This window comes from Momordica charantia (assembly GCF_013281855.1).
Source record: "Momordica charantia cultivar OHB3-1 chromosome 1 unlocalized genomic scaffold, Mcharantia_2.0 BLBB01000001.1, whole genome shotgun sequence".
Taxonomy (NCBI): Eukaryota; Viridiplantae; Streptophyta; class Magnoliopsida; order Cucurbitales; family Cucurbitaceae; genus Momordica; species Momordica charantia.
This window is the reverse complement of record NW_028275157.1, coordinates 3,758,818-3,774,435: the sequence shown is the minus strand read 5'-3', so window position 1 is coordinate 3,774,435 and position 15,618 is coordinate 3,758,818. Positions and strand designations below refer to the sequence as shown.

General features: G+C 41.6%; 1 protein-coding gene across 1 annotated transcript; it reads left to right on the top strand.

The window, feature by feature from the left end:
* The first annotated feature begins 5,730 nt into the window (after positions 1-5,730).
* On the top strand, positions 5,731-7,116 carry LOC148213113 (uncharacterized). The gene is made up of 2 exons (XM_088123232.1): positions 5,731-6,877; positions 6,950-7,116. Exons 1-2 carry the CDS (start codon positions 5,731-5,733, stop codon positions 7,114-7,116), a joined length of 1,314 nt encoding a protein of 437 aa, XP_087979358.1.
* The last annotated feature ends 8,502 nt before the right edge of the window (positions 7,117-15,618 follow it).

Here is a 15,618-nt window from a genome sequence, read left to right as displayed (position 1 = left end):
TCCATCAAGACAAGTCAAAGTCAACTCATTCAATTCAAAAACCAAGTCAAACACTCACATCCCTCATTATGGACGGGATTGCAATTATTTTGGTTGGCTTTCCATGTTCTTAACCTTTTCATTTGCTTGTCTTTTCATTTCTCGTAAGTTATGTCTTTTCATTTACAAGTCTTTTCATTTCTTGTAAGTTACAAGTCTTTTCATTTGCTTAAGACTTTTCATATGGCTTGTTAGGATGGCTATATATAGCCTTGAGATGTCTTGTTGTAACACAATTTGAAGTTGAATGAAAAGTGAGTTTTCTCATTAGCTTGGTTGAGAGATTTATCTCCCATTTCTTGTGCAATTTCTTGTGTCTTTAGAATTTGCATCTTAGGATCATTCAAGCGGTGTTGATCATACCTCTTGTGGAGTGATTCGAATCACGAGTTTAGAAACAAGTTTTCTCTACTCTTGATATTGATCATCAAGGTAATCCGTTCTAAAACTTTTCCTTGGGTTGATTCCATACTTGTTTTCGGGGTTTTTGGGATTGAGTTCTATGGGTCTTGTTCGTTAGCAAGGTTCTTAGATCCAACTCTCAAGGGTTTCTTAACAACAGTTGTCCAAAGATGCTCTGCAGCGAATCCATGATCTTCTTAGCGGTGACCGTGTCCTCGTGCTTCTTAGCAAGCACATCAGATATGCTCGCCAAGATGTAGACCTTGGCCTTGTCATTGGCCTTGATCCATTTGTTATAGCCGTTGCGCACCGCCACAGTGGGGTTAGGCGCAGGAGCTTGAGAACAATGCTCTTGCAAGACGAACCTAAGATCATATATCACGAGAATAGTGTTTATATTCGATTTCCATTGTTTTTAATTCTCACCGTTAAGTTTTCAACGACTAGGGGTGTAATAATAGAGGTAGACATGCTGAAAGTAAAAATAAACCTATATTAGTTTCATGCATTAGCCTTTAAATCCAATCAAATTTTAGCAAAAGTAATTCAGCACCCTAACAAAATCTTTTTGCAAGACGCTTAAGTGATTTAGAGCAACAGCCATCGTAGGGCAGACAGGTACTCATTCACTGAATTGAGACGTTCTCAACTAAATTTTACACTAGAATAACACTGGTTCATATAAACTTTAGTCATTGTTTATTTGATCAGGAAATTGCTAACTAACTTAACAACTCCCCATAAGTGTGACCCACCATTTTTAGACCTCAGAGGTCCTCCTAAATAATCCCGCCGTAGGGAAGGAAAATATTGGAGCAAAACCCAAGAGACCCTTATCCATTTCTGGAGTTTGCCTTGGTTTTGATTCCATATAATGAACCCTCCATAGAGATGGTCGCTCCAGGACGACATGCAGGTCATGTATGAAACCTCATGGTGCAAGCCAACGGCGGAGACCACAGGATGTGTTGTCACACGTCCTTCTCTCACTTACTACGAATACTATCTACATTCACCTCGATATTGAACCATGCAAACATCTTCCGTAGGGAGGCCGCGCCCAGGGTGACACGAGGCCGAGTATAGAACTCACAGTATGAATATAAAGGAGAACGTGAGAGAGAGAGAAAAGTATGTTATATATACTTTGTATATCAAATATATACGCAGTATATTACATATTCTCTTTTGCTCCCACTTAGTATTCTAAGACTGGGGTATATTACTTAGATAAATTCTGGCTAAGTGAAATTAACTAAGTGAATTTTTAGTCGGCCCAATATAACTATTATATTGGTAGTTGTCCATTAATGTTTTAGCTTATTAAACATTTTAATAAACTAACGACATTGTTGCATGTATATAAAATATTGATTAATTCAACCCCCAGGTCGGTTCCCAAATAGAGGTGTTCCCTTATGGTAACCTTAAGTACCTCAACCTTAGACAGAAACTTGCTTAAAAAGGGTTTCCTTATAGGCAATATTTTATATTTAGTCTTTTATTATTTCATTTTAAACTTAGTTAAAACAAGATAAAAGACTACCCCAAATCATATGAGAAGATATAACCTAAGGTCTAATTAATTTTAAACCCCTTTATAATTAATTAACTTAGACCCTGTTGTTTGCATGCAATTCTTTATTCTAGATTTCAATTTCTATCTACCAAATTTTATTACTCTTATAAAATTTAAGAAATTAAACCTATATACATGCATTGCAAGCATACATTAATATATTAGTTATATTAACTAACTAAAGTAATGGCATGCTCAATGCAACTTCATTTTCATCTCATTAATATAACACCTAGATTAATCAATTATGAAAATAAACATGTTACCATACATTATAACTATTATATACATATGATGCATGATTATGCTTAACCTATGGTGGGATTTCAAAACTATATGGCATACTTTATGCAACATATAATTCATAAAATAATCACATTCATAATGCAATAAAATAAATAGCTAAGTAGACCAAATTTTGGCATCCTAAGTTATAATTAAATTAACATAAACTAATTTATATCAATTTAAATAAAGAAAAACACATGTGGAGCCTCGAACACACGAACGGGAAGTCGAAAAAGAACACTCGGGAAACACCGCGGCGCTACTGCAACAAATTCCAGCAGGTGCAGTGCCACGGCGCTGCAGCACAGCGCCGCAGCGCTACAGTGGAGCGATGTGGCGCTGGCTGGAAAAATGATGGAGCACCACGGAGTTGCAGGATGGAGCCATGGCGCTGCTGTCACGGACCTGCTGCTCTGCTCTCTGTTCCAACAGCGAAAATGCTCTAAAAACCTCGAAAACCCGGTCTTTCTTCGCAACAGCTCTTTTCCACGAACGACCCGGACTGTACAGACTCAATTTACAACAAGATACTTAAAACAACGGGCCCTTACATTGATCGTATCAACATAAATTGTAAATCTAAATGCCAAAAACCGAAACTGCCTACTAGCAAACCAACATACATCAAATGCATCAAATTAACCCACCATAAACCGTATCGTTTTGTCCAAAACGAAATTGAATCATGATTTGGCTCTAATACCAATTGAAGGGATCGAATCCCAAGCGGAAGCGATTGATCGCTTGTGATTCAATTCGATTTTAGAAATGAAACGATATCAGTTTCATAAAAATATAATTGTTCTATTTAAGTGTAGAGGTTAAGCCTATTGGAGAATAAAATAACTTACATTTGAAGACCGTTGGCAAAAGTTCTTCCCCGAGAACAGATCTTGTGATAGCACGAACTGTCATTCTTGTACGCGTGATTGTACACCACCACTTAGTAACATTGCTATCCTCAAGGATTAAGAACTGGATTGTGGGATCTAGGTTCTTAGAGAGAAACTAAAGGAATCAAATTTGAGATCGTAAGAGAGTGATCTGTTACGGAAAATCCATGTGTTTTATAATTGTGTTTTGATCAGATCATTAACCAAAACACACGGAAAATCCATTTGTTTTATAGAGGATGAGGGAAGAGGGAGAGGGGAAGAAACTTCCCACTCTCCACCTCACCACTTTCCCAGCAAAATGGCTGGGAAGTGGTGAGTTTGTTAATTATGGTAATTATCATAATTAACAAACATATATATATATATATATTTATCTATATTTAATTTAATTAATAAATTAAATTAAAACTATTTTAATTTAATTAATAATTAATTAAATCTTATTTAATTAATTAAATAAATAAACATAATTAAATTAAATTAATTAATATTTGAATCATATTCAAATATACATATCCCTCATAACCTATAGTATTCAATATGAATCCAATTCATATTAAACTTTAACCTATAGTTTTAATATGAATCTAATTCATATTATTCTCTCATAATATATAGTTTTATAATGTATCATCATACATTATATTAAATTGTGTCATACACAATTAACTCAAATTTCTTTTAATTACATTTGAAACATTCAAATTCTTTCCAAGACTTAATGTTATTAATTACCCTTTAAGAGCTAGCAAGGAGACCTAATGGACCTATAGATCAGAAGTTCCGACGAACGTTACGAGATTAATCGATTAAACTCATTATCCACCTTAATCAACATACGTTAAGTACGAATTACTCCACTAAAAAACCGCAATTGAACTCTTCTCACTATAGAGTATTTCTGTATCTACGGATATCGACCATTTATGGCAAGTCAATCCTTCACGAGTGTTCGTAACCACTGATGGGTCAAATTACCATTTTACCCCTGTGTTACATCTTATACCTTAAGTACCGTTGATCCTCTAATGAACAATCTGGTTAAGGTCCGACAAATAATCAGAAGTTCCTCTTGGGCCAGTGAGAGGGTGGGGCCCCTTGTTCAAGTCCTGGAGTCAGCACTAAAGAGAACACTCATCTATTCCCCTAAAGTCGGGGAGGAGTGAATTCCATCTTGTGAAGTTATGTTCCCAGCTCCCCACTCGGTCTCGTCCCCAAAATGGTAGGATTATTGAGTCGACGACTCGGGCCAATCTCACCCATACATATCAAAAGACGAGTCACCACGAACAGAAGCCAATAACTCACTCAGAATTGAGAATGAGTTGCCCGGTCATCCTATGAAATAGCAATCTGTTAGTCAGTGGCATTACATCTAAAGATTTGCTATTTCACGGTCCGGTCTTATACAAACTGATTGTACAGGATACTCTCACTCGTATGTCTCCACACGAACGACCTGGATCAGGTCGTCTGTAGCATCTACAAAGTGGGTGTTATCCATAGTGTTGTTAGGATAAATTATCCATATACTATAGACTTTTAGGTTATTCCCTGGACATTATCCACTTCTATATTAGGGGTATATAAAATATGTACTCAGTATATCAAATATATACCCAGTATATATATTGTAACGCCCCAGACCCAGGATTCGGAATCCAGTTTCGGCACCTCTCTGCCCCGCCATTCCCCTGCGACCTGGCTGCGCCACCGTCAAGTTCTAAGCCACTTAGAAGAGCATAGACTGCCCCTACAGACCAACACGAGTCCTTCCAAACCACATCCTACTGGGAGAGGTTCCGCTCTGATACCATATGTAACGCCCCAGGCCCAGGATTCGGAATCCGGTTTCGGCACCTCTCTGCCCCGGCATTCCCCTGCGACCTGGCTGCGCCACCGTCAAGTTCTAAGCCACTTAGAAGAGCATGGACTGCCCCTACAGACCAACATGAGTCCTTCCATTATGCTTCGTCCTCACTCACATGCTTCCAAGCCAAGCACGCTTAACTTTGGAGTTCTTACGATTGAGCCACCGAAAAGGAAGGTGCACCTTGTTGGTATAGGTAGTGACTATCAATTCTTTTTAACCCTTTCTTGACCATTCTTCAATAATCTCAGGATCCCTCTCATTCGGATGTGGTATCGGTTTATTCATGTACCCCTCATGTAGCCGGGGTTAAATTTGATTAGTTGGGTAGTTAATGTGACCTAGAGGTGTGCGGAAAATTCTGGGTCGTTACAATTGGTATCAGAGCGAAGTTGTTCCTGTAGACTGTCCTAGAATCTAGGTCGTTAGTGTACGGTCCTTGTCAGCCTCCTCGTCATCACTAGGTACGTTTCCGAGTTCTGGATGTTCGATCATGAATGTCTTACATTGCTTATGATTGAGATATTATTATTGACTGATACTAGATAGGTCGGTGTGTTTCTTTGATGCATTATGTAGACTTTGCTTGAATTTTGCACTTGTGTTGCGCCCCGGTTAGTGTGTTAATGACGCTCTGTTCTCTGTTCCTTTAGACAATGGCTTTTCGACGGAACACGAGAGCTCACAACTACGAGGATCCGAACCCTAGGGGTGAGGAGGCAACAGATCCAAATGTTCCCCCAGCAGTTCCTGGAGGGGTAGCACCCCCGGTCCCACAGGCAGCACCTCAGGGAGTTCCCCAGGTGAATCCCCAGGTGGCGTTACTAGCTGAGGCATTACAAGTATTGCTGGATAATTCAAATGGAGCCGGTGGGGCTCAGGCGCAGCAGCCTCGCCGGGCACAGATTCAACAAGAGGAGGTCCAGTTCATCAGGGATTTCAAACGCTTCGGACCACCCGTTTTCAACGGGGTGAGTGAGAGGCCTACTGCGGCCGAGGAATGGGTCAGGGAGTTGGAAGCCCTTTATGTGTATTTGGGATGCTCCGACGAATTCAAGGTCCGGGAAGCGGTGTTTATGATTCGGGGAGAAGCAGTAAACTGGTGGGAGTCGGTGGCGGCAGCGGAGGATCACGCCAACGCACCTGTCACATGGGCGAGGTTTAAGGACCTACTCTATGAGTACTATTTCCCCGTGACTGTCAGGAACGAAAAACGGGCAGAGTTTCTCCGTCTCACTCAAAGGAGCCTAACTGTGCCCCAATACGAGAGGAAGTTTACTGAGCTGTCCCGTTTTGGAATGCAATATATACCTACTGAACAATTAAAGATTGACAAGTTCATTGACGGTTTGCGTAGGGAGATCAAGGGGCTACTTGTTCTCAAGGAACCAACTACTTATGCAGCAGCAGTCAGGTGTGCGTTGGTTATGGACAAATGTCTCGAGGAACCTCAGTCTCAACAGGTGATGGGCTCCAGCTCGGGGTTCAAGAGGAAATTTGCATCGTTCTCCTCCAGTCAACCCTCGAGGGGACACCAGCAGCTTGTGCAAAGGCAGACTGTTCATCCGGTGTGCCCCTCTTGTAAGAGGAACCATGCTGGGCCGTGTTGGGCGGGAAGGGGAATATGTTACAGGTGTCAGAAGGAAGGACATTTTGCAAGGGAGTGTCCGATGACCGGCTCGAATACCCAAGCTTTAGGCCAGAGGATCCCTGCGACGGCGACAACTCAAGGTGGAACCCATAGGGCGCGCGTCTTTGCTCTTTCCAGGGGGGATATTGAGCACGCTGAGGCGGTGGTCACAGGTACCTTCTCTTTGCGAGTCTTGAGTTGTGTGTATATGCTTGTGTTTTATTGCATGCGTGTTACTTTTGCAGGGACTGTTTTAGTACTCAGTATGCCTGCTTACGCTTTATTTGACTTGGGGTCTAGTTATTCTTTCATTGCTTCTACTTTTGTTCGGCATGCGGACCTAGAGCTGGAATCGTTAGGCTTTTTGTTGTCGGTATCCACTCCGTCAGGATCTGTGTTGGTCACTAGTTAAGTGGTGAAAGAAGGTCTGCTCTCTTTCGATGGTCAGACCGTGGAGGTGAAGTTAATCCAACTGGACATGCAGGATTTCGATGTGATACTAGGCATGGATTGGTTAGCTGCTAACCGGGCTAATATTGATTGCTCGAAGAAGGAAGTTAGCTTTCGCTTGCCCTCCGGCCAAAACTTTACCTTTAAAGAAGTCAAGGCCGAGGTCCCGAGGGTGGTGTCGGCATTGAAGGCAAGCCATCTTCTTCAGCGTGGTGCCTGGGCCTATTTGGCTATCATTGTGGATACAAGGAAGGTTGTGCCGACCATTGAGGCGGTTCGTGTGGTCAATGAGTTCTCTGACGTGTTCTCTGAGGACCTCTTCGGCTTGCCTCCGTCCTACGAAGTGGACTTTTGTATAGAGTTGCTGCCAGGGACGGCTCCCATCTCTAAAGCACCCTATCGAATGGCCCCGGTAGAGTTGAAAGAGCTGAAGCTACAGTTGGAAGAATTACTCGACAAGGGTTTCATCCGCCCAAGCGTATCCCCTTGGGGTGCGCCCGTGCTCTTTGTTAAGAAAAAAGACGGTTCTATGCGACTTTGTATAGATTACAGGGAACTAAACAAAGTTACGGTTAAGAATAAGTATCCTCTACCACGCATTGATGACATTTTTGATCAGCTTCAGGGGGCGAAGGTGTTCTCAAAGATAGACTTGCGTTCGGGGTACCACAAGTTAAGGTTAAAGGAGGCCAACATCTCGAAGACAACGTTCAGAACAAGGTATGGGCACTATGAGTTTGTCGTGATGTCTTTTGGACCCACAAATGCCCCGATAGCCTTTATGGATCTAATGAATCGGGTCTTTAAGGATTATTTAGATTCTTTTGTCATTGTGTTCATCGATGACATCCTGATATACTCCAAGACTGAGCAGTGTCACGAGGAAAATCTCAGACAAGTTTTGACTACACTACGGGGAAATAAATTGTATGCAAAGTTTTCAAAGTGTGAGTTCTGGCTGGACCAAGTTGCTCTCCTAGGACACATAGTCACCAGGGAAGGTATTGCAGTAGACCCCGCCAAGGTAGAGGCTGTTAGTAATTGGCTAAGACCTAGTTCAGTTACAGAGATTCGCAGCTTCCTCGGCTTGGCTGGTTATTACAGGAAGTTCATCCAGAATTTCTCTCGGATAGCGGCACCGTTGACGCAGTTGACTCGTAAGAATGCTACTTTCACTTGGAGCAGCGAGTGTGAGGAGGCTTTCCAAGAACTGAAGAAGCGCTTGGTGTCTGCACCGGTGTTAACTGTCCCCGATGGGACGGGAGGTTTGGTGGTTTACAGCGACGCCTCGCGAAAGGGCTTGGGATGTGTGCTGATGCAACATGGGAAAGTTATAGCTTATGCTTCTCGGCAACTGAAGGCGCATGAACTTAACTATCCCACTCATGATTTAGAACTAGCAGCAGTGGTCTTCGCCTTAAAGTTGTGGAGGCACTACCTTTACGGAGAGAGAATTCAGGTCTTCACGAATCATCAGAATTTGAAGTACCTTTTCACTCAGAAGGAGCTTAACTTGAGACAGAGGCGGTGGTTAGAGTTGGTGAAGGACTATGATTGTGATATTAGTTACCATCCGGGTAAAGCAAACGTGGTGGCTGATGCTCTTAGTAGAAGGGCGGCAAGTGTGGCATCTCTGGTTGCGATCTGCAGTCCAATGCACAGCGAGTTGGAACGCTTAGAGGTAGAGCTGACAGTGGATGATGTCTCCGCGCTGTTGGCTCGACTCTCGGTGGAACCCAGTCTGAGGCAGAGGATCATTGTTGTCCAAAAGGAAGAGCCTAGCTTGGCCAAAGGCTTTAGTATGGTCGGCCATGGGGATTTCACTCTCTCGGGTGAGGCAGCTTTGCTTTTTCGCGGAAGGTTGTGTGTGCCAAAAGATTATTCTTTGAGGAAGGACTTATTGGGGGAGGCACACAATACTCCCTACTCAGTCCATCCAGGAAGTACCAAAATGTACCAAGACCTCAAGAAACATTACTGGTGGCATAACATGAAGAGAGAAATAGCTCAGTTTGTTAGCAAGTGTTTAACTTGCCAACAGGTAAAGGCTTCGAGACAGAGACCTGCTGGATTGCTGCAACCTTTGAGCATACCAGTTTGGAAGTGGGACGATGTGCCTATGGATTTCATTACAGGACTACCACGGACGGTTAAGGGATTCACTGTGATTTGGGTAGTTGTGGATCGTTTAACCAAGTATGCTCACTTTATTCCTGGCAAGGCCATGTATACAGTAGAAAAATGGGCGGAACTGTATTTACAGGAAATTGTCAGACTACATGGTATACCGGTATCCATAGTGTCCGATCGAGACCCGCGTTTCACCTCGACTTTTTGGCGGAGTCTACACAAGTCCCTGGGCACTAAGTTGGACTTTAGCACGGCGTTTCACCCCCAAACCGATGGTCAGACAGAGCGCGTGAACCAGGTTTTAGAGGACATGCTCAGAGCTTGCATGTTAGACTTTGGTGGTAGTTGGGACAAGTACCTCTACCTAATAGAGTTCGCTTATAATAACAGTTTTCAGGCCACGATTGGGATGGCCCCATACGAACCACTGTATGGGAAGAAGTGTCGATCTCCGGTTAATTGGGACGAAGTCAGAGAAAGGGTTTTCTTAGGACCGGATTTGGTGCAGGCGACTAACAGTGCCATTCAAAAGATCAGGGGAAGGATGCAAGTCGCACAGAGCCGTCAAAAGAGTTATGCAGACGTCAGGCGTAGAGAGCTAGAATTTGTGGAAGGTGAACGGGTGTTTCTTCGTGTGGCACCCGTAAAAGGGATTTTACGATTTGGGAAGAAGGGCAAGCTCAGCGCAAGGTTCATTGGGCCTTTTGAGATTTTGGAACGTATTGGCTCAGTCGCGTATAGGTTGGCCTTGCCACCATCGTTGGCAGCTGTTCACAATGTGTTTCACGTGTCTATGTTGAGGAAGTACATTCATGACCCTTCGCACGTCTTGGACCCTGAACCATTACAACTGGATGAGTCCTTGTGCTACGAAGAGGTACTTGTCAAAGTTTTGGCAAAAGAAACCAAGTTGCTAAGGAACCGGATGATTCGCTTGGTTAAGGTTTTATGGAGAAACCACCAAGTGGAAGAAGCTACTTGGGAGCGAGAGGACGATATCAAGGCAAGGTACCCCGAACTGCTAGAACAGTCAACTTTCGGGGACGAAAGTTTTTGAAGGAGAGAAGTCTGTAACGCCTCGAGTCCCTCAGGTTAGTTGGTCTCGAAACAGGGGATTTTTCATTTAATATTAAATTGATTGTTAATTAAATTATCTATATTTATCAGGCTCTAAAAATCCAATTAAATTAATATTTACCGAACTTTGTATGTTGGGTCTTGTTTTAAGGGAATGGACTCCTTCTTCTTTCGGCTTGGATGATTGGGCTTTCATTGAGGGAAAATTGTTTTAAAACAAAACAAAAGGAAACCCTAACATTTCTTCTTCTTCTTTTCTTCCTTTTCTTCTTCCCCATTCCTAGCCCTAGCCGACAGCCCCCCCCCCCCCCAAATTTCTTCTTCGGCGAAGCGGCACAGCAGCAGCAGTGAGCTCCACGCCGGCGTCCTCCTGCAGCAGCTCGCGGAGGCGCACGAACGACGGTGTCCGACCAACGGCGGCCGCGTCCCTCAGATCCGCGACGACCCACTATTTCGGCCCCCATCTAAACGGGTCTGTTGGAGTTCGACGGGCTCGGGTCGGATCCGGCAGCGCTACAGCATCTCCACGGCGGCGCTACTCGCGGCGGTGTGCGACGAGCGGCGTTCTGTCACGGCGGCGCACGACGCACAGGTCAGCTCCAGGCGGTCCCGACGACCTGCTGCTACAACCCCAACCCCGGCGACGTGCGCAACCCCCGACGGCTGCCTCCGACGAACAGCAGCTCCGGCGACTCGTTCTTTTTGCAATCTGACGCAAACAGTAGTAGATTCACGAAGACGTCTTCATTCCAATACATTTTGACATTGACCCACACCCAAACGAAGATTGATTTGAGTTACCCATCCCCTCCAACACTGTTTTGACGTCGACCCACTCCTAACCCAAGAGGTATTACTGTGAGTTAGTAGGTAAAGGTTCACCAAAAACTTAGTTTCGAAGCAAATTAAATGTTTTGAGTTAGTTTCTGACACAAGTGTGGTTGCTTTTGGATTTAGGAACCCTTTTGGCGAGCTTAGGGGCGAATTAGAACTTTTTGTAAGTAGCACGGGGGCGGGTGCGTGCGTTGATGTTGTTATTTGGTTGCCGATGTGCTGTTTATGACGTTTAATATTGGTTCTGATACGTTGTTGTGCAGCGTAACTCTTGTTTATGTTGGTTTGTATGCCTGGGTAGTGTTGAATGTCCGTCGGTGATAATAGTTGGAATTTTGTATTATTGAGCTGCTGAGATCTGTTGTAGAATGATGTATGTTTATAAGGAATGTTCGTTAAAGTGGATTTATTTTGGGAATGTTTGTTGTCTGAATTTGTATGAAGTGTTTGGCATGTCTCATGAGTTGTTTATTATATCTGGCAATGCTTATTGGATATGGACGTTGGATATTAAGTGTTTGGATGAATTGTGTTGGGCTCCAATCGTTTGCAATTTGTTGACTATGCTTTGTTATGATTAAACTCACTGTGGCGCAGTTGTTAAGGATTGATATGTTGTGAAAGCATGTTTGGTTTATTGTTTTGCTATTAGAATGATGTTTATGTTATGGAAGCATGCTGAATTGTGTTGGTGAACTGAGAGATGCATTGAAATCATACTAGTGGTGGTGTTGTTGATGGGCGTTGTGGTGGTTGGAGTTATTAGGGAATTAGTACTGGAATCTTGGTTGGAGGCTAGAAATGTTATGTGGAGTTTTGGAAGTTATGAAGTGAATGGGTGGGTGTCAGGGCCTCGGGTATAAATGGTCGAGGGCTGATACGTCACTAATTGGGTATCGAGGCCTCGGGTATAAATGGTCGGGGGTCGATACGCCAATATTGGATAAAGATGAGCGTCGTGGCCTCGGGTATAAATGGTCAGGGGTCGATGCGAGGAGTCTTTCGAAAGGAGAACTATTGGGGCCTTGGGTAAAAATGGTCAAGGGCCAATGGTTGAAAATGCTTCGAGGCCTCGGGTATAAATGGTCGAGGGTCGATGCACTTGTGTCGGGGCTCTGGGTATAAATGGTCAGGGGCCGACACTACCAATAGAATGGTTTTGAAGAGCTTGAGTAGCTGAGGTGAACATAGATGTATTTGAGGTGTTAGGGAGCCAAGTGGACGGTAGTTGTTTTCTTATGATTGCGGTTAGCATCGGGTCTTATAGAGCATGTTTATGGATGAATGTATAATGTAATAGTAGAGTATGTCTATGGTTGTTCGCTTACTGTAATGATAGAGCATGACGATGTATGTTTCCTTTATGGTTATGAGCATGATGTTTGTTGAAGGTCGTTCGAGCTTTTCCTGGGAGTATGGCATGGGTTACTTCAGCGCCGTAGCGCCTGGTACTCGAACATTGGCTCGAGGTATTTTCTCTACCCCTTCTTACCCTGAAAAAGCAGGGGCACCTTGCGTCCTTGAACCGATAACCATCTTTCGGCTAACCTAGCCTCCTCCGTCCCTCGGGACCAACAAGGGGTAGTACAGGGTGTGCTTGGTGAGGGCTACTTACAGAGTATATTTTAAATACTCACCCCCCCTCCACAATGATTGTTTCAGGTGAAGGACTCGTGGGAGACCATGGTGATGGGACGGAGGAGACCTGACGAGCGAGGACTATAGGCTGCTTAGTTTTTCTGTTTAGTTTAATTCATTTGTTAGGGCCTTATGTTGTGGCCAATAAACGGTTTATTTGCATTTGAATAATTGAGAGATTTTTCCCTTGTTGTTAGTTTTGCTTCGGGATAGGTGCCTATTTGAGTTTTATTCCATTTGTTTCGATCCATATAGATTGAATAATAAACTTGCCTCGTGAAGTGGTTCACGAATGTTGTTGAATGTTATTCCATGAGATTGATTTATCGTTAAATTGATGAGGATTGGAACTTGATTTTATAAGTTTGTGTGCATAGGAAGTTGGCAGGATGTAGTCGGGGTTAAATTTGATTAGTTGGGTAGTTAATGTGACCTAGAGGTGTGCGGAAAATTCTGGGTCGTTACATATATTGTCTCGGTTACATGACAATAACCTTGGATGTTTAGTTTATTGGATTCTGGACAATGCAATGATTTGAATTCAACAAAATGATTGAATAAAACTTTATTGAATATAAATTTGTTTTTACATAAATACATAATACGAATTTAGGGCAACACACTCAATAATATGATGTTCTTCAAACACCCGATTCTTTGACGGGTTGTAATCCATCTAGGACAGGTGCTTTTAATTAGACTAATCTATTATGCATTTATGGCTTAGATACGATAACATGTCACAATCCGCGGATTCATTTTCGTTCTCCCTTATAGCAGCCAATTATTATCTAGTTTCAGACAAGTTTGCTTGAGTCTAGGCTAGTTATTCTTTAGCTTTATTTAAGGCTGCTTGACTCTGAGATAGTTCTTCTGTATTTTGTTGTATGGTTGACATGGCTTGTTTGAATTATTGCCGGTTGTGATGAGCTTGCTCTATGTTGTTATGGCTCTAGGCCCCAACTATCCTTACAACATAGCCTTATGATGAACCAAATACCGTTCTACAAATAGCCTGATCTGTAAGGGATTGTAATTCTTCCTTGGACATGTGTTTCTTTCAATTGGATCAATTCAGTATGCATTTATAGGTTAGATATGATAACATATCATTATATGTGGATTACATGTACTCCCTAAGCGAAATTGGCAAAATAAAACTTTACATATGTTGATTCAACTTTAGGGTTTATCCACTCCTTCGTGGATGAGGCCTTGTCTCTTTAAACAATTGTATTGGGTTGATCTTAATACCCTATTTTGCTTTCTACATTTGATATTAATTACATATTCAATTCAAACATAAGTAATGGTACGTATTAACATAATTAAGTTATGTAAAATTACCAATTGTTGCTATAGACGAATTAAACGATTTAGACCAAGTGCAATAGTTGTATAGATAAAAAGTATCGTACCTTCCACTTAGGAGGCTCTCATCTATTACATTAATGCTCTCAGTTATCTTCACATTTAAAACGAGGAGTTGGATTCGCACGAGCTTCCTCAAGAGTATCTTTTATTGTGGGCATGCAATTCCATCCTATACTCTTTAAACATAGATTGTAGCTTTGGATAGATGTATTTACGTACGACATTCTCGAACATGTTTAATTCGTACCAGTTTTGCATCAATAAAAGTGTAAGAACTCAAGGGTTGATTATAGTACTTTAACATAATTTAACACAAACATAAATAGGAAGATTGTTGTCGACGAAATTGAGTTGCATCAACATAAGGCACTTTTCCGGATGAAATTTATGTCATCACGAGAAAGGGCGACAAATTATAATTGCATTGCAATAAGTGACTTTTCCCAAATTATTTTGTCGGCAAGAAGAAAAATTCTTGTAATGCGCATCGGAAAAGGGACACTTCTATGATTTTTCAACTCATGTATTTTTTCTGATGTTTTTTATAAAGCATCGAGAAAAGTGGGCAATGTCGATGCTTTTTTTATGGTCGGGAGAAGTTTTGTCGTTGTAGCTCAAAATCCTTGCAGTGAATAATCAAAAGTCTAAAAATAGATAACTTTGACTACACAAGTATAATAAAGAAAAAGAAAAAGCAAACAATTCAATCTAAACAGACTTAATATTAACTAAAAAATAATCCTCCTTCCAAATTTTAATACCACTCTGGTATTAAGTTTCTAATTTTGGTCATACTGCAAGAAAAATTGCCTTAAGCGTTATTTCGTAGCTAAAGAGATTCAACCACAAAAACGTTTCGTCGCCAAAGGACTCTAGCAATGAGAACTATCATGTTTCTTTGATTCAGCAATGAAAACTAGTTTCGTTGCTTTGTTGCTAGTACGAGGATTTGTTGTTGGAGCTGACTATTTTTCCTCTGCTTATACATTATTCTTGTGGTTAAATATAACTACAGTTCCAAATGTCGGTCGACGGATCGACCCCCTCGACATGTCATATAGAGGAAATTTCTCGATTTTTCGTCGACATTCATCTACAAATGATGGGACAAACTTTGTCCCTCAAGTTCTTTTTCATTCTTTTTCTTTCTCTCTTCTTTTTCTTTCTATTTAAATTGCTCTAATATTTCTTTAAATTTTATATTCTTTTATTAATATATTAATATTTATTTTAAATATATTAAGTAATTTATTTTAACACCTCTTCTTCTATTTCTCCCATATTCTTTTCAAAATCATGAAAATTTATTTAAAATTTTTTTAGGTACGTTATTTTGACATAAAAATATCATAATATTGATATTAAATGTATGGTTTAATTATGTAATTAAAAAATATATTTAATTAGTTTT

Coding starts and splice junctions, on each gene's coding strand:
- LOC148213113 (XM_088123232.1), top strand. CDS start 5,731: ATGGCTTTTCGACGGAACACGAGAGCTCACAACTACGAGGATCCGAAC. Junction 6,878..6,949: donor CGCTGAGGCGGTGGTCACAG/GTACCTTCTCTT, acceptor TTACTTTTGCAG/GGACTGTTTTAGTACTCAGT.